Genomic DNA, 22,946 nt, shown 5'->3' with positions numbered 1-22,946 from the left:
TCGCGAGCACCTGGCCCCTGCCCAGGGCCAAAGTGACCCCTCCCGCCCCTAGCCCCATTTTGCTGGTCTTTTAGGCAAGTGTTCCGGGCACATAACGTTCAGAAAGAGCTCCAGACTCCAGCAGTCTTGGGCACAGCAGCTGCTGTGGTCTCCGATAAACTATCCAGAAGCTTCTGGATTTTCTGCTTGCAGTGTGGGTGGGGCACCCACGTGCCAGAGCCAGCACCACTAAGAGCAGAGGTGCAGGGCTGCGGGGCGGACACAAAAGGGCGCCGTGGGGCCCTGGGGAGGGCGTGGCACAGATAGGTGGGTCAAGGCAGGGCAGCTGTCAGCCCATCAGCTGGACTCTTACACAAACAGCAGGATCAACAGCAACAGGGGCCGCGTGGCCACAGAGCCAGAAACTCGGATCCCCTGGCTCATCCATCACAGAGGCCCCCCTGGCCCCTGGTCTAGAAAGCTCCTGTGGGGGATCATGGGGCCACATGTGGCCGCCAGCACGGCATCCAGGCACTCTGCTCCGACCCCTGAGTCCCCGTGGCGGTCTGCTTGGCCCTGTGCAGAGGGACGCCCCTTGGTGATGCTGCGCTCACGGTGCGGGGATGTCCCCACCAGGATACCCAGGCCCACTCTCCCGGTTGGCTTCTCTGAGCAGTCGGGTGTCCAGCCAGGAGGGCCTGGAGGGGTCACAGGTCACCTGGGGAGGCCACATGGACAGCCCAGACTGTGGGAGACACTCGGCTGTGCACACAGAGGCAGGACTTCTGTACCCGGCACGCGGTGCCCCCCTGCGCCCCTGGGCAGACAGCACGGCACATGCTTGTCTTTTCTGCCCAGACTTTACTGAATTTTGCTTGGAGGCCCGCTGCCCTGGGGCGTGCCCCTGGACGCTGCGGGGACCCGCCCAGCAGACGGCAGCACAGGGAGCTACGCTCGGTGCGGGTGTGGCTGTGAGGACGCAGCAGAGCCGACAGGGGGTCACGTCGGATCTGAAAATCAGCGCTGTGACCTCATTTCTGCTAGCCCCAGCACTGTTCCCTCTGATCTGGGGGGTTCTAGTTTACAGGGGACGCTGGCTCACCGGTGCCCGGCCTCGGGGCACCCTGGTCACTCGGGTAGAACTGCCTGATGAGGTCTCTCTTGTTGATCTTCCCCATCTGGTTCCGTGGGATCTCCTCCACCAGCAGCAGCTCAGAGGGCACGGCGTACGGGGCCAGGATGCCCCTGCAGACAGGAGCAGCGTCTGAGTGGCAGGCACTGGGGCCCGGACAGCCCCCTCCCAACGCAACAGGGAGCCTGCAAGGTGGGCAGATGTCCCACGGGGCCCCGAAGCCCGGCCACGTCCGAGCCGGCTCTGGAAGGGCACCCCCCTGCAGGACAGCAACATGGAGGGGGAGCTGCCTCCGCCTGGGTTCCAGGCTCCCTTGTGGGCAGAGGACAAGCCCTCCTCGGGGTCAGGCCTCCCAGGGCAGGGCAGGGCTGCAGGGCTGCAGCCAGACGGACGGAACGGGCAGGCGGGCAGGGCTGGGGGTCCCTCGCGGGCTGGTGCTGCCCTCCCTGCACTCCGCAGTCCCACGAGGGGCCCCATTTGATGGCCTGTTCTCCTGTGAGTGGCCATGTGGTAGGATCTTGCCACCCCCGGGCTCTACTCTGGGACTGCTCCTCGGGCCGTAGGCACTGGCTCCCCTGAGGCCCTGTCTGAGCCACCTGCCCCTTCGTGAGGAGACCACAGGATTCGGCCAGACAGTGGGGGCAGGAGAGCACAGCAGCTCCTGGCCTCCCGGGCCACTGAGCTCCACTCTCTGGGGCTGTTGACCACAAGCTTCAGGCCAGAGGGACACGGCATCCCAACGTCCGCCCGGGGCCAGCAGGCACATGTGGCCTCTGGTCTGCAAGCTGTGGGGGCATCTCAGCTGCTGGGGAGGTCGTGGTGAGCTCGTGAGGGGCCGTGGTGGAGAACTCCCAAATCTCAGCCTTAGCGGCCGGGTGCTCATGAACACGCTCTTGTCTTCGTGGGCCGTGTCCATCTGGCCATGGGCAGTGAGCGCGTCACCAATACCACACTGAATGCATCATTACTCTGGGGGGCTCGGGGTTCAGGTGCTGGCTCGTGAGGGGAGAGGGGGGCCCACCGGCGGACCCGGCAGCTTCGACACACGGCCAGCTGCCCACTAGGGTCCAGAGGACACAGGCAGCTGGGCTGGACTTTGCTGCGAGGCCACCAGGACTGCCGGAGGGGCTCTGGAGCATGGCAGGGCGAACCCGGAGGTCCGATCCAGGGACGCAGCCCCTCTCAGCCCCCCACCCCGCCGCCCAAACCCCGCGCCTCCAGTGCCTGTGGGTGGCCCTCCCCTGCGTCCCCTTCGGCAGGCCAGTGCAAAGCTGGTGCCACGGCCCAGAGAGAGAGGGCAGAGGCGGGCCTGGGGGCACAGGACGGAAACACGCATCGCTTCCTTGTGACTGAGCCCTGAGAGCCGATGCTCGAACAGAAATGCGGCTGGGCCTTGAACACTAGCAGTTTGAGCTGCTTGAATCCGCTTGTCGGCGGAATGTTCGATAAATACAGCACAGGACTGTACACATATCTTCTGTCCCTTGTGATTTTCCTAACATTTCTTCCCCGCATCCCTCCAGGCTGCAAGAGCACAGCAAGACACGCGGCCCACAAAGTGCCATTGATCGACGGCTATCCGCTCAACGGCAGGCCGTTAGCAGGTAAGTCTTCGGGGTCAGAACACAGAGTTTTGACTGCGCGGGGGTCAGCGGCTCGAGGGTCAGCAGAGTGAAGAACGCAGTGTGGGTGAGTGTGCATCGGGGGCGGCGTTCGCACGGAGGGGCAGGACGTCACGGGGGGCAAATGGTGGTTAAGTGAGAGCCCAGGGTTACAAACCCTAACTTAGCAGCCACTTTTGAAAAAAGGCACAAAAGCCATGAAAATCAGAAAGCGACCTAAAGGTGTGATGAAGGATGCAGGAAGGTTTAAATCCTGCGGACCCTGCCATTTCCAAGGACAGCAGTCCTTCTGGACCGAGGACTCTGACCCTGGGGACGGTGGGGTGTGCTGCCCCAGCCTCTGCCAGGGGGTCTCAGCTCAGCAACTGGCCAAGCAGGAAACTTTTAGAAACACCGCAAGGCAAGCTGTGCTCTCAGAAGGGGATCCTGCGGAGTTGTGTGCTAACAGCAGGCTTCCTGGGGAAATGGACACGTGGACACGGAGGTGTCCCTCCTCCCAACCCGCTACTTCACGGCGCTTCTCCCGGGAGAAAGCCCAGCAGGCACTAAGCCAATGCCCATCACTCCTCCGTGGCCTCATCAGACATCAACACCGTAGTTCAAGAGCACAGACCCCAGATTCTTCCCTGGTGTGTAAATCCACACCCCTTCCCGACCTGGTATTTGGGGGGTGGAGGGGCAGTGGGTGGTCCACGTCCCAGACCCTGCAAACATGGCCCTGTCGCCCCGTCCCAGGCCACACTCATCACCTCCGAGGGGACGTGCTGCCTGAGCCCCCAGGTCTGGCTCGGGTACAGCACAGAGAGGAAGTCAGCCCTCCCTGAGGAGTGGAGTCTATGAGGGCGGAATCTTCAGAAAGGAAAAACGTGGGAGCATAGAGGAAAATGTTATTTGCAAGAACCTTTAGAAAGACTCCCAAATGGCAGTGAGCATGACAGAGAGAGAGAGAGAGAGAGAGAGAGAGAGAGAGAGAGAGAGAGAGAGAGAGAGAGAGAACCTTCACTAAGAGCCTCATCCGGCAGAGCTGGAACCAAGGTCTAGAGTCAGACCTGCCCATTCGGAAGGAAGAAAGATCCCTCTTCTCCCTCCGCGGGGTGGGTGGCCTCCGTGCCACCGCCCAGTGACTGCCCCGCTTGAGGACACAGAAGCCCGGACACCGGCCTCACTGTGCTACGGTCCTAGAGACGGCAGGTCGGCCGCCTGCCCTGGCCTCCCAGGGGCCCCCCCCCGAGCAGAGAGAGCCCGACCAGGCGTGTGCATCCCCCAGAGCACGGAGAGCCTGTCCTGCGCCCTCCCCGGCCCCGAGCCAGGCGTGTGCACACACACCTGCGGGTGGACACGAGCCCTGGGGTGCGGGGCTCCCCACACGGGGGCGGCCAAGACTGCGCCCTGACAGTCTCCGCAGAGAGCTCAGCTCAGGGTGTGTGCTTTCTTCTCCTTCACAAAGTAATTTGTCCAATCAAAGCAGGTACAGCCACTAGAACCTTCTCCTTTGTTAAACCGACTCTTCCAACTGTGACTTCGAAAATCCAGGGGAAGCTCCTGGCCCAGCAGTGCTGCCCCTCACGAAACAAGGCTCTCCTGCTGTTTGTGAAATCACGTTGGATGAGCTAAAAAGATCTTAGTGCTGAGGAGAGGGAGGCAAGTCGGGAAGAAGGGGTTGTAGGGGAGAGAGTACGGGCAGGAGAAACTTCCCAGAATCTGGGGCCATTACTGGCAGCTTCCTTTCTGAGCTGCCTCCAGACCCTGGTCCCTGCCCGTCGGTTCCCAGCCCGATGGATCACGGGGCACCGCAGACACAGGGAAGGGGGCCTGTGAGGCTGGCAGGCACAGAGGCCCCGGGGTCATGGCATGTGGCACACAGGCTCCCGGGAAAGGGACACATGGTGAGGGACGGGCCTGCGGCTAAGGTCGGGGCGCAGGACGGGAGGGCTCTGGCCCCGACTCCCAAAGAGCACGTGCAAATGCCTGTGTCCAGCGGACAGAAGGGAGCCCGGGGAGGGGGAAGGGAGAAGAAGGGGGCGCCCTGCCCACAGATTCCTCTGGAAGGCTGGAGAGGCCCCCCAGCACGCACCCCGTCCCACCGCTGGAAGGATGGGGCTCCCACCCGGCACCCTCGTTTCGCTACCTCTGCTCTACCTGCCATTACAGACCTTTCCTGGGGCCCCTTGTGTATGGGGGGGGGGCGGCCTGGGGAATGTAACACGTCACCTGACCTTTCAGGCTCCCCCTGACCCCTAGATGGGCAGCAGCAGGACCGGAGACCCCCTCCCCCCCTCCCCCGACCTCGGGACGGCCCACCCCCCACCTGTCCCTTCCCCCGACAGCAGGACTGCTGCCTGCCTGCCCCTACCTTGCCCATTCTTTGAGCTCCCTGTGGGACAGTGAGTGTCCCTCCTGAAGGGTCACCACTGCGGTGACCCGCTGGCCCCATGTCATGTCTGGAACTCCAATCACAGCCACATCTGTGGACAGAAGAGCAGGGAGGGACGCCTTGGAAATGCCACGATGGCCAACACGGGCCCGGGACATGCCCGGGATGGGGGCCCTGAAGCAAGGGTCCGGGAAAAGCCCCACTTAGCAGCCACCTGGAAGGGGCGTGGGGTCAGCATGGGGTCACCCTACTGGGGATGGGGGGGGCAGGTCCCCAATGGCCTTTGGATGGAGCTCAGGGTGGGGGTCGGCTTTCCCATGTCTCTGCCTTCCCTGCACGGCCCCAGGAGAAGTCACCGCTAAGAGGACTGGGCACAGCGACAAGTCCAGAGTGGGTCACGTTGGGGAGCCTCTGCCGTCCTCAGGGTCCTCACAACCTGTGACCTGAGGTCAGGAGCTTCCTGGACCCGCAACCGCCGGTGCCTCTGGGCACAGCTCCGGATGCCCACGCCTCTGCTCCAGCCCTCCCTGGGGCCGTGCTCCTGAGCACAGGGGCTGTGCGAGGGAGGAGGTGGTGAGGGAGGAGGTGGTGAGGGAGGAGGTGGTGAGGGAGGAGGTGGGCGGGCCCCAGCAGACGTGGGGGCGGGGCATGGGGGCGCCGTGGACCTGTGATGCTGGGGTGCGCCAGCAGGAGCCGCTCCACCTCCAGGGCGCTGATCTTGTAGCCACCGCTCTTGATGATGTCTACGGACGTGCGACCCCGGATCCAGTACCTGCCGTCCTTGAACACGGCTGTGTCGCCTGAGGGAAGGGGCTCTGGTCACCAGCAGGCATGCGTGTTTACAGGTGCATACGCGCGGCTGGGTGCCCGTGTCTGGGAGCAGTACCCCCCAAGTGGTGACCCCGTGGGACGGCGGTGGATGCGGGGTCTCAGGACAAGGCGGCAAAGCCTGAATTCCAACGGCTGTGACCTCAGCCTGAGGTCCCCACGCAGACAGCAGTGTCCCAGAAGGGCCGATGGAGACCGCCCGCCCGTAGAGACCAGGGCTCAGAGGCACGGTGGCTGCCTCTTGCTGCCCCTTCTCAGGCCCGTGACAACAGAGGCAGCGAGGCCCAGCTGTCTCGGCCATCCCACCGCGGGGTCCTGGTCCTAGCCGGGTCCCGGCGCGGCCGGTCCCCCCGCAGCTGCCTTTCGTCTGTGGGGTCTCCTGGGCTGCGCACAGTCACACGGGGTCTCTGACAGCAGAAAGTTCTCCTGCTCCCCCACCCCGACTTCGTGATCCCCCATCCCGCTTTCCCCGGCGGTCCTCTCTTGGGCAGCACTGGGCAATATGACGCTCGCCCACATCCTAGCGCGAGCAGGCGGGTGGCGTGGGGACAGCGAGTGCCAGCCCAGGACGTGAGGGCGCGGAGGAGGTGGGCGTGTGTCTGTGCGCCAACGTGTGTGAATACGTGTGGGCACGTGCACGTGGGGACGCCCCCCCCCCCCCCCCAGCCCTCTGAGGACAGCGCTGGTACGCCCTGCAGACGACCGCACACCTCGCGCTCCGTGCCGGGTTCCTGGCTGGAATAAATCATAAGTGTTTCATTAGGAGTCACGCCGCCCGTGCGGGAAAGCACCATCCATCATCCCGCACCCCGCCCCGAGCTGCCGCAGCGTAGGGCGTGATGGGGTCTACTAAACCAGACGGAAGCCTGTGGGCAGCCGGGCGGCCAGCTTGCTCACGATGGCGCGGGAAGGCCAGGCTTCAAGAGCACAGGGCCACGAGCGTGACAGGCTCTCCCCCGCCGACAGGAAGCAGAAGAAGCCAAAGGCTTGGCAAGTGCAATTGGAAAGGGCGTCGTGGCCCCAGGACAGCCGACTGAGGGGCTGGCTGGCCAGCAGGGAAGGGGCCCAAGTGTGGAGGAGCACGGGGGTGGGTGCAGTCGGTCTTGGGTCCTGCGAGGCCCACTGTGCCCCCCATTCCTGGGGTGCAGCCCCAGCCCTGGCTGTACCCCTTCCCCACTGGATGGCTGTGTGGTCTCCTGAGAGCTTTCTGACCGCCGGCCACCTGCTCCTTAAATACCCCAAATGGCCCTAGTCCAAGCAGTTACTGCTTCCTGCTGCTGGAGGGGACACCACACTGGCACTCGGGTCCTCCAGCAGTTTTTGTGGGCCAGCCCCCACCATCTCTACTTGCCCAGAGGCCCAGCGGCTCGAGCGACCCTGCCCTGGGCTCAGGCTCCTGTCCCTGGTCCTGCTGAAGACGCCCCATGTGCCCACACCGGGGCGGGTGAGGCTGTGCGGCAGGCCACCTGCCCTGCCATACTGCAGGGAAAGGAGGCCCAGGGCTCTGGCTCGCTGCCCTGGACAGGGGAGGGGCCGGGTGGGGGACCACCGTCTCGGGGGCGAAGGGGACCAGGATGGGATCGCCCTGCTCTCCCAGGGACCCCTCCCCACTATGCCTGGAGACCCTGAGGCCCCAGGCACCTCGGTTCTGAGTGCGGGACCTCGGGCGGAAGGGTGGGGGCTCCGGCTAACCCGGTGACACACTCAGAAGTGGGAGGCCTGGCCCGCAAGGCTGCTGGACGTCCCAGAAAGCAAGGGCCTTCACCACCCCCTTCAGGCGTTCTGCTCCATTTCCTTGGGCGCTGGCTGAAACAGAGGCTAAGTCCAGCAGAGATGGTGGCTGGCAGGAGGCCACTGTGTCCAAACCCCGACCCCGCAGACCCCACAGGCCCCGCGGCCACCTTGGTCCCTGCGTCCCCCCTCCTGCCCCCCCCCAGACCTCGCAGTCAGCGACGCAGCCCTGCCGGAAGCCACCGATCCCACAGCCCCCGCCCACCGTGCACCGGCCTGCCATTCACGGCGGTGAGAAACACTAGCGCCTCCCAGACCCAGGTGGCACCGGGACAGCACCCACCCGCCCCACGCGTTCACACACCCGGCCTCCTCGACAGCACGCCCACTCCTTCCAGCGCCGACCCCGCTGCGCCGTGGACGCCACCTGCCCAGTGTCCAGCCCTGCCCCCGGGGAGATGGGGGGTGAGCCTGGTCGGCGGAGACACGGGTTCTGTTTTTGGGCGGTGACAGCCGGCACGGGACGGCTCAGGCCTGCCGCACACCATGGGGCCGCACCTCCTTGCAGGGACACCCTCGCGTGCTCCCCAAGTGTCTGCGTCAGGCGGGTTGGGTGTGGAGCCTGGAGGCCTGCCCGGAGGACGCGGATTTCCCGGGAACCATGCCGGGTACACTTGTAGGACCTATTTCGGCGCCACGCCCTAAACCACAGGGATGGGGGCGGAGGGAGGGGGGCCCCATCTACTCTTGCGATGAGGGCAGTGAGCACACGTGTGTGTAGGGCTGGTGGGCTTTGGTGTTGTGCGGGGGACGAGGATGCTGGGGAATGGTGTGAAGGTGACCGGCCTGCACGCCATCTGCACTCACCGTGAGTCTGTGCCTATTTCAAAGAAAAAGTTTTAAGAAATTGCTGTTTGGCCTCTGGAGAAGTTTCCGGCCTCCCCTGGCGGGCTCACTGCCAAGTCACTGCAGCGTCTGAACCGCCCCGCAAGGAAGCAAGAAGTCCTTAAAGAAAGAATCTGTTGGGGCGCCTGGGTGGCACAGTCGGTTAAGCGTCCGACTTCAGCCCAGGTCACGATCTCGCAGTCCGTGAGTTCGAGCCCCGCGTCGGGCTCTGGGCTGATGGCTCGGAGCCTGGAGCCTGCTTCCGATTCTGTGTCTCCCTCTCTCTCTGCCCCTCCCCCGTTCATGCTCTGTCTCTCTCTGTCCCAAAAATTAAAAAAAAAAAAAAAAAGAAAGAAAGAATCTGTGAACTAAACTCAGGACTGAGACCCAGCACAGGAAATTGCTCAGCAGGGTGCTAATCAAGTGCCTGGTGAGGTCCCCTCAGGTGTCAGCGCTCCACCCTTGCCGGGAAACACCTGCCTCGCTCTCCAGGGGCGGGTTAGGGTGCATGGGGGTGCAGGGCGGCAGGAGAACCCGGCCCTCCACTCTGTACCTGTGCGTGTCGGGCCCCACCAGGCCCCGCGACCCTGCGTCGCCCCCAGCCAGTGCTAGGAGGCAGCTCGTGGTGGGTTGACTCCCTCTGCCACAGGCCTCTGCCCCCCAGGCCCCCCCACCCCGGGAGGTGCCCGTATGCGTGCAGACCAGCCAGGGCCACAGGGCCACGACCGTACCCAGCAGGCCGTGGCTGCACACGGGGTTTCCACCCGCTGATGCTGAAGGCTGAGTGGGAGAGAGGACAGTGCAGGTTCAATGTCCTTCCCGAGGCACCTGGCTTCTGTGTCGGGGAAGGAGGCAGCCCCTCGCCCGCCAGCGAGAGGCCAGGCAGCAGGGCCAAGAGCCTCATCCTTCCATTAGAGCCGGCTGACGGGCAGTCAGCCCAGTCCCGTGCCTGCCTCGGGGGGGCCTCGGGGGGGCCTCGGGGGGGGTCCAGTTCTGCACCCAGAGTGTGCACACGAATACCGGGTCCTGGGGCACGGTCAGGACTGAGTGCTGACTTTCACTCCGGCCACCCACCCACGACTGCTGCTGCTTCAGGAGAACCCTTGCGCCCGCTGGCCGCCTCGGGATGCCTTGCCAGCCGCAGCGGGTGGCCTCCTGGGGCCCACAGAAGAAATCCCAAGTCCCTTGATGCCTTTCACAAAGCCGAAGGGACACTTCTAGGATGGAATTTTCCAGCTCTGCCCACTCGGTCCCCGGGACCTGCCTCTGCGCCCACTAGGCCCCTGCCTTCTCACAGCAGCCCGGACCTCGGTCCGAAGGGGCCTCCTTGTGAGTTCCCTCTGGCACGGGGCCCATCCTCGGGGCTTGTGATCCCCTGCTTCCCTGTGAACAGTCGCTGGAAGGCATCTGGGACCCTCCTGCGTGTCCCCGGGGACTCCCTGGGCCCTTCCTGCCCCACCATAAGGGTCTAGGGCACAAAAGCCACGGGTCCAAGTAAGTCCCAGCAGAGCAACAGAGGCTGGGCCCACGGGGAGACCACGCCTGCCACCCAGAAGGGGCCTCACACACACAAGACCCCAACCGAGTTGGTAACTTCCACTTTTTATAACAACGTATTTATCAAAGGGCGCAGATTCTGGAATCCGCGTCCCCTGCCAGTGACCATCCTACCTCTCAGCTCTGGAGCCCACTCTGCGGGGGTTTTATTCTGACAGATGTGGGATCACCACCCGTAAACCTTAGTGCGGGTTTGCGGGTTTGAGCAGGACATGTGCACTGCTTCTCAAAGCCACGGTCACTTCCTGTCTCTGCCTCAGTCATTGGAAACAAACCTCCCGACGCCCGGAGGCTGCTTTTCCGGATGCGTGGGCGTGCACGGGTGGCAGACCTGGCACCCTGGGCCGCTGGCGGGCACACCGTCCTCGGCCGTGCAGGATCCGGGGCAGGCAAGTGACGGACCCAGGGGCGGGACCAGCTGGCTCTTCCAGCAGCCACGGGGACTCAGGCTTTGGCTCCTGGTCCCTGGGGAGATGGAGGTGGCTCCCTCCCCCCCCACCGCTCCTGCGTCTGTCTGCGGGCACGGAAGCCCAGGCCAGGCAGCGGGGGGCACACGCTCTCCTCGTGTGAGGCCCCTCTCCTCGGCTCTGCTACCCAGACAGCTGGGCGCCTGAAAGACAGAGGAGCCGCTGTCACCCGCCTGCACGAGGGGGACCCCAAGGCCCCACTCCTCCCTCATGCGGTGGCCTCCCTCCTGCCGCCCGGGGACTCACTCCTGTGACCAAGAGGCCTAGGAAGACGCCGGAAGGAAATGACACAACTCCCGGGAGAATTAGCCCCCTAAAGCCTGCTGGTGTGACACACACTGTCTCCCTCTTGAGAAAACCAAGAGAAAACCAAGAGAAAACCAAGAGTGACCACGTTTCCAGGGCCCGAAGCCTTCAGTAGGGACGGTAGGAAACGCTGGAGGCTGCAAGCTGGGAACCAGCGGTTGGGAACAGCTGACCTGCGGGGTGTGGACAGGCGCCCCGGGAAGCTGGTCGGCACTGGAGGCTCGGCGGGTGCGCCGGGGGAGGCCGGGGGGGCGGGTGTGTCGGGGAAGGAGGCCTGTGAACACGGGGCTCGGCCTCCCGCCTGCCCTTCCTGCTCTCAGCCCCTGCGTGCCGGCCAGGCTCCAGGGGGAGAAAATCAGCCGACCGACTCCCAGAATCGCAGGCCGTGGGGATCCGAGCACCGGCATCAGGACAGAGTCAAAGTCGGAGCGGCCTCGGCGCTCAGCTTGTCCGACTTCAGGTGTCTGGGACGGAGAAGATTCTCCAGGACCGCAAAGAGGGGAAAGGCCGTGCAGCGTGAGGAAGGGCGCGGCTGTGGCAAACGCGGAGGCTCCGACCCCGAACCCTACCGGCCCGACAGAATGAGCACGTCAGACACACGTGCCCCCCGAGTGCCCCCCGAGTGTGCACCCGCGTGCCCGTCGTCAGGGGGCTCCTGGGCTCCGGAGCGGAAGGGAAGGAGGCGGCCGCGGGTGCAGGAGGGGCCCAGGGGGGGCGGCCGGCACCGGGGTCTCCCCCAGGAGGCGGGGTGGCGTAGACGCCTTGCTCAGGGAGGCAAGGACAGAAGGACCACGGTTACCATGAGCCTCGGGTCCGAGTGCCCCACGCACTGAGGGCGGGGCCTCCGGGGCGGGCTCCCAGACTGCCGGGGCCACAGGGGTCCACAAGCCGCGTGTACAACTTTGACATAAACCGCAAACTCACAGTCATCCGCCGTCCAGGGTGTGGGGCCGAAGGAGCAGCACGGTGGCCCGCAGGGGGCAGGAGCTCGACATCCAACGGCGGGGGGGGGGGGGGTGCCCTCCGCATCACTGCCCACAGGAGCCTGTCCCGGGGGGTCTGAGACTTAGCTTTATGAAAGCAGAGCCTGACAAGTGACACAAAATGACACAGGACAGCACCCCCGGGAGCCCTGGGAAACAAAGGATTCTTAAGCAAGACGAAAACTAAAAGACACGACACACTCAGGAAGGAGATGCCAGCACGGGGGCCGGACCAGTAGCAGTCTGTGCCCCGTCGCCTGGCACAGCCTTCACTGTGACCCCGCCTCCCAGTCGGTGACAGCCCTCCCTTCCGCGCACCCACACCCACGAACACGCGTGGCCGATGCCCAGCACGGCATCCCTGGGTGTAGGTCCCGACTAGGACTTATTGGCCAAAACGGAAGATCCCTGGTTGGAGAAGCAAACCAGAACTCAGGACAGCCGCGAGGCGGCAGGTGAGCAGGGCAGACTCGGGGCCCGAGCGCCCTTCTGGGTCCTTCGTCAGCAGGGGAGCGGGGAGTATGAGCATGGCCTGTACCCGCCGTGTCCGTGGCAGCAGCTCCCTGTGGGAGCGCCGGGGGCCAGAGACCCAGGCAAAGAGGGAGCCCCTCACCCGGGTGACGGGGGCCGGCGGTGTGCTCAGCGCACAGGCACCCAGCACGCGCACGGCACGCGTCACCAGCTCATGCTATCATCGGTCTCCGAAACACGGTTTCCAAAGGCCTCCCAACACCCACTGTCGGGCGCGCCTGACGACCGGCAGCCTCCATCACTACCCTCCCGCCTTACCAATAACGCCCCAGTGGACATCTGCACGCCCGTCTCTGCCCATTCTCCTCGTTTCCTTGGACAGATTCGCAGAAACACTCCTGACACGACCCCACCTGCAGGAGGGGAAGTACCAGCCTCATGGCGGCGAGTGCCAAGCGTTCAGAAGCTTTACCAATTTGGTGAAGGAGTCAACCTCGGTCTCTGTACTCTCCTCTTTCGCCACTAGGAAGTGAGACCGTATTTTATGTATTTTTACGGCCAACCGCCCTTCTCTACTGTGATCTGCCCGTCGCCTCTGCTGGCTCCCCCCGCCCCAGGGCTGCCTGGGCTCAGGGAGCGATCCTCTGGGGGGCACCGTTCTGGAGAGGACCCCTGTGTACCCCGATACCCGCCAGGGCCCCTCTGTCGCCCCGCTGCTGAGTCGCTGTATTGTCGGTCCCCAGTAATAACGTCGCGTGCTCGCTGGGGAAGAAGGCAAGAACCCGCTGGTGTTCTGGTGGATTTGCTCAGGGCACTTGCTTCCCACGCCCTAACAACCTTCAACCAACGCGTTAATGTGTTCTTAGCACGCACGGTTTGTGAGGTCACTTCCTAACACCAAACAGCATATGATGAAGTATTTTTTAAAGTCAGGCCGTTTTTGTTTCCTTATGTTCAGTTATCAGTGTCTTTTTTTTTTTTTTTTTTTTTTTTTTTTGGGACAGAGAGAGACAGAGCATGAACGGGGGAGGGGCAGAGAGAGAGGGAGACACAGAATCGGAAACAGGCTCCAGGCTCCGAGCCATCAGCCCAGAGCCTGATGCGGGGCTCGAACTCACAGACCGCGAGATCGTGACCTGGCTGAAGTCGGACGCTTAACCGACTGCGCCACCCAGGCGCCCCAAGTTATCAGTGTCTTTAACACAAAACTGCTCAGGGGGAAGCATCAAAGGCAGCAGGAAGCATAAGGCCTGCCTAGCTCTGTCCCCGTGTCCATTCTATGTCCCCAGCTCGATGTCCCCAACTCCGTGTCCTCGGCTCCACCCAGTGTCCTCGCCTCCGACCCGTGTCCTCAGCTGTGTCCTCTGTCCTCTGCTCCAACAGTAAGTTAACATAAAGGCCTGAGGGCACCTGGCTCCTGGGGTATCACCTCCCCCTGCCCGGGCCAGCGCTGGTGCCCACGCGCGATGGTTTCTGAGCCCACGTGGTGGCGCTCTGGCGGGACGAGAGCCAGGAGGGGTCACTGTGACTGCCAGAAGAGTTTCTCAGGAGACCCTGGATCTCCTCCCCGAGGGGCAGCCATGACCCCGGGGCGGGGGGGGGGGGGGGGGGGGAGGACGCTTGTAGGGAGCTCCCCGCACACCTGGGGAAGGAGGCAGGACCTGGGCAGGGATGGCCGGCGACCTCTCTCCTCTCCTCCACGGCGGCCTCGGCCCTTCCCCGTGCAGCCGCCAGCAGCGGCTCCCCAGCAGCCCTCCAGAACCCCACGGCAGGAGGGGCCGGCCAGGGAAAGGGTTAAGTTTCATTTATCCTGATTTCTATTTAATATCATGCTCTCCCCGCAGGAGCCGGCAGCTGTGAGCTGATTGCGCCCGCTCGTTATGCAGCCTGTATCGCTAATGGCCTGTGACAAAGGCACACGGCTTCCAGGCCTCACCCCCGAGAGCCAATTAAACACACACACTCCCTTCCTGTTTGCAGCGCATTACAATGAAATTAAACTGAATTTCAAAATCATTTTCTCCTAAAGACATCTCTTTACAATAATTAATGCAGGCTATCCCTTTTCAACGCAAAGATTCATCAGCGGCAGGGACTGGGTGCTTTCACGCTGAGTGCCCACACTGTGCACGCGGCCACCGGTGCCCAGGGAGCTGCCACCGGCAAAGTCCACGGGGCTTGGGCTCCCGGGTTTTCAGAGAAAAAAGCATCTGCGGCTTTTTACCTGAACTTAAAAATAAAAGAAGACGGCCATAAAGCAAGTAAGGGACCATCCAGAGGGCTACAGACAACAAGATTAGCTCAAAATAAACATTTCTTACACAATGCATTTGAAAGACGACGACACGGAGAGGTTTGCTGCTATGAGACTGGCTTGTGTGAACGTGGTGTCCACAAAGGGACGCCACGCAGGTGTGAGCTAACGTGCTGACCACGTCCTGTCGTGGAGACAGGAGGTTCCGAAACAGGTGATCAGGGTTCCTGGGTCCTGACCCCTGAGCCCTCTGCTGACCTGCCAGGGTCCTCAGGGCCCGGCCTTGCTCCGAAGGCCGACAGACGTCCCCGGCACAGAGGGAAAGGGGAGCCTGGACGCGTCCACCCGTGGCCGCTGGGATGTCACTTTTGCAGGCAAGTGACAGAACCACGGAAGCTGCAGGACCAGCAAGTCTGGACCCACGCGCCGCCTGGCCAGTGGGACAGGAAGGGGACACCTCCACGTTCCCCCCCCCCCCCCCCCGCCGGAAGATCCTTCATCTGTCCCTTCAAACCAAACCCCCATCTGACGGGCCCACACGGCACCCCGAGACTGTCAGGGTCTACGTGGGTCCCTGCTCTGCCGCTCGGTGACCCCAGGCCCACGACAGCAGCAGATCAGAGTGGACACGTGATCCTGCCGTCCACAGATCCACGCTGACACGAGCCCGGTGAGGTGCCCGCGCGAATGCCAGCCACAGGCACACACTGTGGGGCCACGAGGCTCAGGGCCACAGCCACTGTTCTCCTAAGAGATGCACGGTGACCCCAAGGCACCCTGCTCCAGCTGCCTGCCGTCTCTCCTCGGCTCTGCTCCCCACAGGAGAGCACGGAATGAGGCAGATTTCTGCTTACGGGGCCGCGTATGGTGATATGTGAAAACAGGCCTTTCTTTTTGGAAAACAGTGTCTTGAGATTCTTATGAAATGATGCATTCTCAGCACAGAACTTTTACAAATACAGACAAACAAGAAGGAAAGGAGAAACCACCCGGAAGCGGACCATGCACACGTTCTAAGTGAGCACACACAGAAGTGAGTTGCTGTAGTTGGCAAACCTAGCGTTCACAAGGTCTGCTGGGACCAAGGAGGGGAGGTGGGGGGCGGGGGGGACAGAAAGGGCGAGGACAGCGGAGGGGCCGGGGCGGGGGCACGGAGCCTGAGCAGGCTCTAGGTCCCGCTGGGGGTGGGGGCCCCCACATCAAGGCAGCACCACGATCCACCCAGGCACGTGGGGAGAACAACGTACAATGACCCGGATGGAAAAGGAAGCACATGGTATCGGAAGGACCTAGGATCCTGCGTGGGGGGAGGGGGGACGAGAAGATTTACAAAGAAGGGGGGCTTGGGGAAGGTGGGAGGGAGGGGCGAGGAGGGTGTCTGACACTCAGGGGGCTCCTGACCCACGGCACGCGGCAGGACCACCAGGCCTCATTGCTGTCCTCATTTCAGAGGTTGGTGGGCTCTGGGGGCAGGTGGGGACACAGCCTTGAAGGTGGGGTGTCCCCTTCCCTCCGGCCCCCCTCCTACCTGTCTTGAACCAGCCGTCGCAGGTGAAGGCATTTCTGGTTTCTTCTGGTTTGTCCCAGTATTCACGGAACACGGATGGCCCCCTGACCAAGAGCTCTCCTTCCTTCTCCGTGAACCCCGGGGTCACCTACAGCACGGGAGAGCAACACATACCTCAGAGCACACACCTCGCAGTGTGGGGCTCCCCCTGCCTCCCTCGTGACCCCTGGAGACACGCACCCTTCCAAAATTAGACATTTTGTTGGAAACGATTGAAAAATGCATCTTTCTTGTTTTGTTGTTTTTAAATGTTTACTTGAGAGAGCGGGAGAGGAAAAAAGCGGGTGAATGCATGTGTACGAGCGGGAGAGGGACAGAGAGGGAGAGAGAATCCCAAGCAGACCCTTCGCTTTCAGCACAGAGCCTGACACGGGGCTCAATCCCACGAACCGTGAGATCATGACCCGGGCCGAGATCATGACCTGAGCTGAGAACGAGCATCAGGCGCTTAAGCAGCTGAGCCCCCGGGTGCCCTGAGAAACGCACCGCTCAGTCCCAGAGCCCAGGCAGACGGCGCCGTGCGGGCAGCTGTGAGGCACCGCGTCGGTCCTACAAAGCCCCGTCCTCTGGTGGAGGACGTGAGTCGCTGACCCAGGTCTCAGTCCGCGCCTGGCTGGATTTGAGCCGCCTGTCCGCTTGTAAAAGCTGTGATCCCGGCACCTGACGAAACTCCCGTCTTCAGGGTGCTTCCTGGAGAAAGCACACACACAGGACGTGCGTGCGAGGAGGCGTGCGTGGCCGGCTCGCGCTCCGGGGCGGCAGCAGGAGCTGGGTCCTGGCAGCTCCCGCGGGGCCTCCGCTCGGTTAGAAGGAGGCTGAGCGGAGAGCCAACTGAGAAAGGCTGGCTCGCGAGCAGGCCCCAGGTGTTCAGGAGAGGGCGCGCCCAGATCACGTGGCCCTGGGAAGCAGGGGGCTCTCTCTGTTGTGACCACAGCGCAGGGCAGGAGGGAGACTGGGTTTTGTAAGAAGCTGAGAGGCTCTCCGTGAAGCCAGAAGACCGTGCAGAGGACGAGCACGTCAAGAGGCCCCGTGGGAAGCTGTCAGTGGACCCAGGAGAGGTGACTGAACCGAGGCCAGTGCTGTGCTTTGACTTATCAACTCCCACCTGGAATGAACTTATTCTGGGGAAGAACCATCCCTCTTTAAAAAAAAAAAAAAAAAAAAAATCAGAGACCCCTTTAAAAGAGGCTGTAAAACTGTCTGACTCGTTTGTCTGAGGCCTGGACAGAATGGAATTCCAAGAACGACGCAGCAGCTGTCTACTGACTCCTGAGCCCACTTCCTACAGACACAGCAACCCCACCCCAAGGGGACAGGGCTCCACGTGCAGGGCCCAGCCGAGCGCCTGCCATCTAGCCTGCTTGCAGGAGGCAGCGTTTGTCTTTCAGCTGAACCAGAGACTTGATTTGAATTTCACCCATTTTTCCACTGCTGCCCTCTATCAGGTTCCACTGCCAAGGTCAGACTGGCCACAGGGCAGCGAGGCAAAGGCCCCAAAAATAAACAGGTGGGCACCCAACCCCAGAGAAGGCTGGCGCTGGATGACTGAAGCTAACTGGGTAACAGTAAAACAATAAAAAAGTCAGCATTCTCCACCGGAAATAAACAAGGCCCAGAGTCTCATGACATAATACTCTTGCGTCCTGGGCGCAAGATTACTCAGCACGTGAAGAGCCAGCAAAATGTCAACTCTTAAGGAAAAAGGCCATCTGTGCAGGACAAGGCCGGGCGGCACAGATGTTAAGCGCCCCTAACGAAGACTTTAAGACAGACATCATAAACGTGCTCCAAACAGAAGGGCAAACACTCTAGAAGTACATGGAAAAACTGAAAGCCCTGGGAGAGAAAAGTTCTAAAGCGAAACCAAAAGGAAATTTTAGAATCGGAAAGCACGGTAACAGCAGTAAAAAAAATTCACTGGATGGGCTCAGTAACAGCATGGAGGTCACAAAGCAAAGTCTGAGAACTTGAAGACTGGTCAGTAGAACTGGCCCACCCCATCTGAGCAACAGGAAAAACCGGCCCTACCCTCCTCCCTGCCGTAAGGGCCGCATTCCTGCTACCGGATTCCCAGGAGACAAGCAGCCAGCAGCGAGGAGCCAGAGGGGTCGTGGGTAAAATCTGCCCGGAAAGTCTCAAGTCTGGTGACACCCGCAGATTCAAGCAGCTCAGCGGACCCCCAAAAGGACAAACCCAAAGAAACGCCAGCTCAGACACGTCATGATCCAAGCACTGCAGACCAAGGATAAAGGAAAAGCCTGGCAGTGGCCAGAGCGGATTCGCGCCTCCGACGACCACCACCTTCTCACCAGAAGCCGCGGAGGCCAGGGAAGCGGGACGGCACCTTCCAAGCATCAGCCCGGAACCCCAGGTCCAGTGAGAGTAACGTTACGGATGGAAGAAGAGACAAAGACACTCTTAGATAAAAAACAAGACAACCTGTGGCCAGCAGATCTGAATTAAAAGAATTGCCAGAGGGGCGCCTGGGTGGCGCAGTCGGTTAAGCGTCCGACTTCAGCCAGGTCACGATCTCGCGGTCCGTGAGTTCGAGCCCCGCGTCAGGCTCTGGGCTGATGGCTCGGAGCCTGGAGCCTGTTTCCGATTCTGTGTCTCCCTCTCTCTCTGCCCCTCCCCCGTTCATGCTCTGTCTCTCTCTGCCCCAAAAATAAATAAAAAACGTTGAAAAAAAAAAAATTTTTAAAGAATTGCCAGAGATCGTTCTTCAGACAGAAGGGAAACGATGCCAGAAGAAAACAGGGAAGCTCAGAAATGAAATAAAAGCATCAGAATTGGTAAGTACCTGGGTGAATAAAACTGACTATTCTGTCCCTCATGAGGTTTTGCAGTTTTGAGTGCTGAAAGCAAACATTATAATCTTGCCTAATGGAGTTTATTACCTCTGTAGATGTTACACACGACAATGGTGTTTGCTGAACACAGAAAAGGCAAAGGGACCCGTATGTGGTGACAAAGATTCTTTACTTGACCAGACTTTAGTCAGGCTCCCAAAATTTATCATAGGCCCACCTGGGCCCTTCCTGTAAAATCTAGGGTTTTTTTTTAATTTTTAAAAAAATCTTTGTTTATTTTTGAGAGAGAGAGAGAGAGAGAGAGAGAGAGCGTGAGCAGGGGAGGGACACAGAATATGAGGCGGGCTCCAGGCTCTGAGCTGTCAGCACAGAGCATGATGTGGGGCTTGAACTCACGGACCTCGAGACCATGACGTGAGCCGAAGTTGGACACTCAACCGACTGAGCCACCCAGGTGCCCCTGTAAGATCCAGTTTTAACAAAACCCTGCTGTTTGAGTTTAGCAAGAGTCCCCCACTCTGATGCCCGGTCAGCCTCACATCTGGTATCACCCCCAGGTGACATCTGATCACCCGGCCTGCCCTCAGCCAAGATCCCGTCGATCCCTGCTGCTTGCAAGAACATGTCCACAGACCACACTGCACTCAGAGCTGAGCCCAACCTCTCCTCCGCACTGAAAAGCCCCACCGCAGGGGGCCCTACACTTATCCCAGTGTCCTGGATGAAGTCTGCCCTGCCATTTTTAACAAGCGTCACTGAGCATTTTTCTCTTTGACCGTGGTAGGAAGTCTACATTCTTCTGGGAGTGTTAAGTGTGGAGTCTAAGTAGATTCCAAAAAGGGAAGTATATATGTTATAGACCCCAGAATAACTACTAAAAAGCTGCACAAAGGCAGATAGTCAAAAACTCAACAGGTAAATTACAACGGGCTGCTAAAACATGGGTCCAAAGAGCGCAGTGAAAGGGAAGCGGGGCAAGGAGAAACTGGGCAAACAGACAGCGAGCAAACAGCACATGGTGGTGGGTGGGGGTGGCTGGAGTTCACTCGTTTCCATAATCAAATTCAACGTCAGTGCTCTCAGCACGCCAATTAAAAGACTGTCAGGTGGACGGGAGAAGCCATATGCGATCCAACCGCACACCACCTCTACGACACTCACTTCAAGGACAGTGACACAGGCAGGTTAGAAGCAAGGGCGTGGGACCATACAACCACATAAACACCAATCACAACAGACCGAGCAGCTGTATTAACACGAGACAAAATGAACTTGGAAGAAAGAACGTTACATACAAGCGGTATCACAAGATGACACAATGGCCAAGTCACCAAGAAGACGTATCAATTATCACCGTGTATTCACCAAGTGACAGACTTCCCAAATACATCAGCAAACACCAGAAAGCAGAAACGGACTATTACGGAGGAGAGTTCACACCCCTCCTTAGCGACAGAACCGGCCAGACACCCAGCACAGACCTGAGGAGCTGAGCACCCCGACCACGGGGGCTGGACCCGCATGCGCTGTGGCCGGAAGCAGCAGCACGCGTGTCCACCACCAGGCCACGTTCTGGGGCACGCGATACGCCTTCACAAAGTTAAAACAACTGGAATCGTATCCAGTATGCTTTCTGACTGCAAGGGAATTAAACTAAAAATGAGGAACCGAGAGATAATAGCCTGCCTTATTACTTGGAAAATAAACAACATACTTCTAAATGATCCATGAGTCATGGAAGTCTTAAGAGAAACTAGAAAATCAGAAAATATTTTGAACTGAACGAAATGACAACACATAAAAATCGGGGGGATAGGTAAAGCTTCAGCAGGGCTTGCTGGGAGATTTGCATGAGCAAACTCATGAATCAGGAAGGAGAAAAGGTCCCAAACTGACAACCTAACGTTTCACCTTAAGAAACTGTAAAAAGTGTAAAACGCAAGCTAGAAGAAACGATGAGGATAAGAACGAGAAACCAATTAAAATGAAAAGAGAGGGGCGCCTGGGTGGCGCAGTCGGTTAAGCGTCCGACTTCAGCCAGGTCACGATCTCACGGTCCGTGAGTTCGAGCCCCGCGTCGGGCTCTGGGCTGATGGCTCGGAGCCTGGAGCCTGTTTCCGATTCTGTGTCTCCCTCTCTCTCTGCCCCTCCCCCGTTCATGCTCTGTCTCTCTCTGTCCCAAAAATAAATAAAAAACGTTGGAAAAAAAAAATTAAAATGAAAAGAGAAAAGCAACAGAGAGAACTCAATGAATCCAAAAACAAGTTCTTTCAGAAAAGACCAATAAAACGGATGAACTTGTAGCAAGAATAACAAAGAACAAAGAAGGAGAAGGCACAAATTATCCACAAGAGTAACAAGAAGAATACTTCAAGTTATGCAGACACGGAAAGGTTCGTAAGGGGTTGCCACGAAAAACACTATGCATAGAATTCAACAACTTAAATGGACCAATTTCTCAAAAAACATAATCTGCCAAAACTCACCCAAGATGCATTAGATGACCCGAACAGTCCTATCTATAACTGTTAAAGAAACTGAATTAATGGTTAATGTCTTCCAAAAAAGAAGCCTCTGGGCCCAGATGGTTTCACTGGTAAATTCTATCTAAATAAATATATAATACCAATTACATGCAGTCACTCCTAGAAAACAGAAGAGGAGGGAATAACTCCCAACTCACTTTATGACACTGGTACTACCCTGACACCCAAACATGACAAAAAAAAGCACAATGAAGGGAAACTACAGATGCAAAACCCCTCAGCAAAATGCTCACAGATCCAATCCAGCACCATATAAAATAAATGATATACCATATGCAAGGGGGTTGGTCCTGGGAGTTCAAGGCTGGTTTGATATTAGAAAATCAACCAATGTCGGACACCTGGTGGCTGAGTCGGTTAAGCATCTGACTTCAGCTCAGGTCATGATCTCACAGTTTGTGGGTCCCGCGTGCGGCTCTGTGTTGACAGCTCGGAGCCTGGAGCCGGCTTCAGATTCTGTGTCTCCCCATCTCTCTGCCCCTCCCCTGCTCATGCTCTGATTCTCTCTCTCTCAAAATTAAATAAACATTAAAAAAAAATAGGAAAAAAATAAATGTAGTGGGACATGTAAAGGATCAGTGAGCTAGAACACACACACACACCAAGAAGACCTAAATGAATGCAGAGGCATACCATGTTCATGGATCAGAAGACTTGTCATAGTGAGGATGTTAATTTTCACCAAACTGATCTACAGATTTAGTGCAATCTTGATCAAGATCCCCAAAGGATTTTTTAATACATACAAACGACCTAGTTGTAAAGCTGGTATGGCAAGCAAAATAATGCCAATAACTAAAACAGCTCTGAACAAGAATAAACTTGGTGGCATAAGGCTATAGTTCTGAGACTCACCATAAAGCGACAGTAGCAAGACTGGTGTTGGCAGAGAAACAGATACACAGTTCAAGGGAGAAGAGCATACAACCTCTGTATAGACCAGCTCAGATATGTACCACCCCTCATGGGTTCAATACCATAAAGACACACACATCTACCAGTCCTAATTTTCCTACAGTTTTGCCAGGGAGTCTCTGGACTACGGAAAGCAAGTACCAAGTAACTAAAATAGGCCATCATTTTCTTTTTTTTTTTTTTTTTCAACGTTTTTTATTTATTTCTGGGACAGAGAGAGACAGAGCATGAACAGGGGAGGGGCAGAGAGAGAGGGAGACACAGAGTCGGAAACAGGCTCCAGGCTCCGAGCCATCAGCCCAAAGCCTGACGCGGGGCTCGAACTCACGGACCGCGAGATCGTGACCTGGCTGAAGTCGGACGCTTAACCGACTGCGCCACCCAGGCGCCCCAGGCCATCATTTTCTTTATGCAAAAAAAAATTTTTTTTTTTCATTGCTTTAGGGAAAGAGGGAAAACGAACCACCAACTTGAAGCTCTAAATACACATGCACCCATTACACAGTGGTTTATGTGATA

At 59.2% G+C, this 22,946-nt stretch overlaps 1 protein-coding gene and 1 long non-coding RNA gene across 2 annotated transcripts in view; one reads left to right on the top strand and one right to left on the bottom strand.

The window, feature by feature from the left end:
• Nucleotides 1-830: 830 nt before the first annotated feature.
• ACSF3 (acyl-CoA synthetase family member 3) overlaps nt 831-22,946 on the bottom strand; it is a 35,757-nt gene continuing 13,641 nt past the window's right edge. Inside the window, exons 5-8 of the mRNA XM_058709672.1 lie at nt 16,118-16,244; nt 5,773-5,907; nt 5,087-5,198; nt 831-1,224 (exon numbers count right to left, since the gene is read on the bottom strand). Of these exons, the coding sequence (XP_058565655.1) occupies nt 1,056-1,224; nt 5,087-5,198; nt 5,773-5,907; nt 16,118-16,244 (543 nt within the window). The 3' untranslated portion in view covers nt 831-1,055. The remainder of the gene's footprint in view (nt 1,225-5,086; nt 5,199-5,772; nt 5,908-16,117; nt 16,245-22,946) is intronic.
• LOC131500437 (uncharacterized) lies at nt 13,525-14,351 on the top strand. The gene is made up of 2 exons (XR_009256283.1): nt 13,525-13,717; nt 14,180-14,351. It is a non-coding gene; the product is annotated as an uncharacterized LOC131500437 (long non-coding RNA).

This window comes from Neofelis nebulosa, chromosome 17 (assembly GCF_028018385.1).
Source record: "Neofelis nebulosa isolate mNeoNeb1 chromosome 17, mNeoNeb1.pri, whole genome shotgun sequence".
Lineage (NCBI taxonomy): Eukaryota > Metazoa > Chordata > Mammalia > Carnivora > Felidae > Neofelis > Neofelis nebulosa.
Note: the sequence above shows the minus strand (reverse complement) of the source record. Positions and strands in the feature narration are given on the sequence as shown.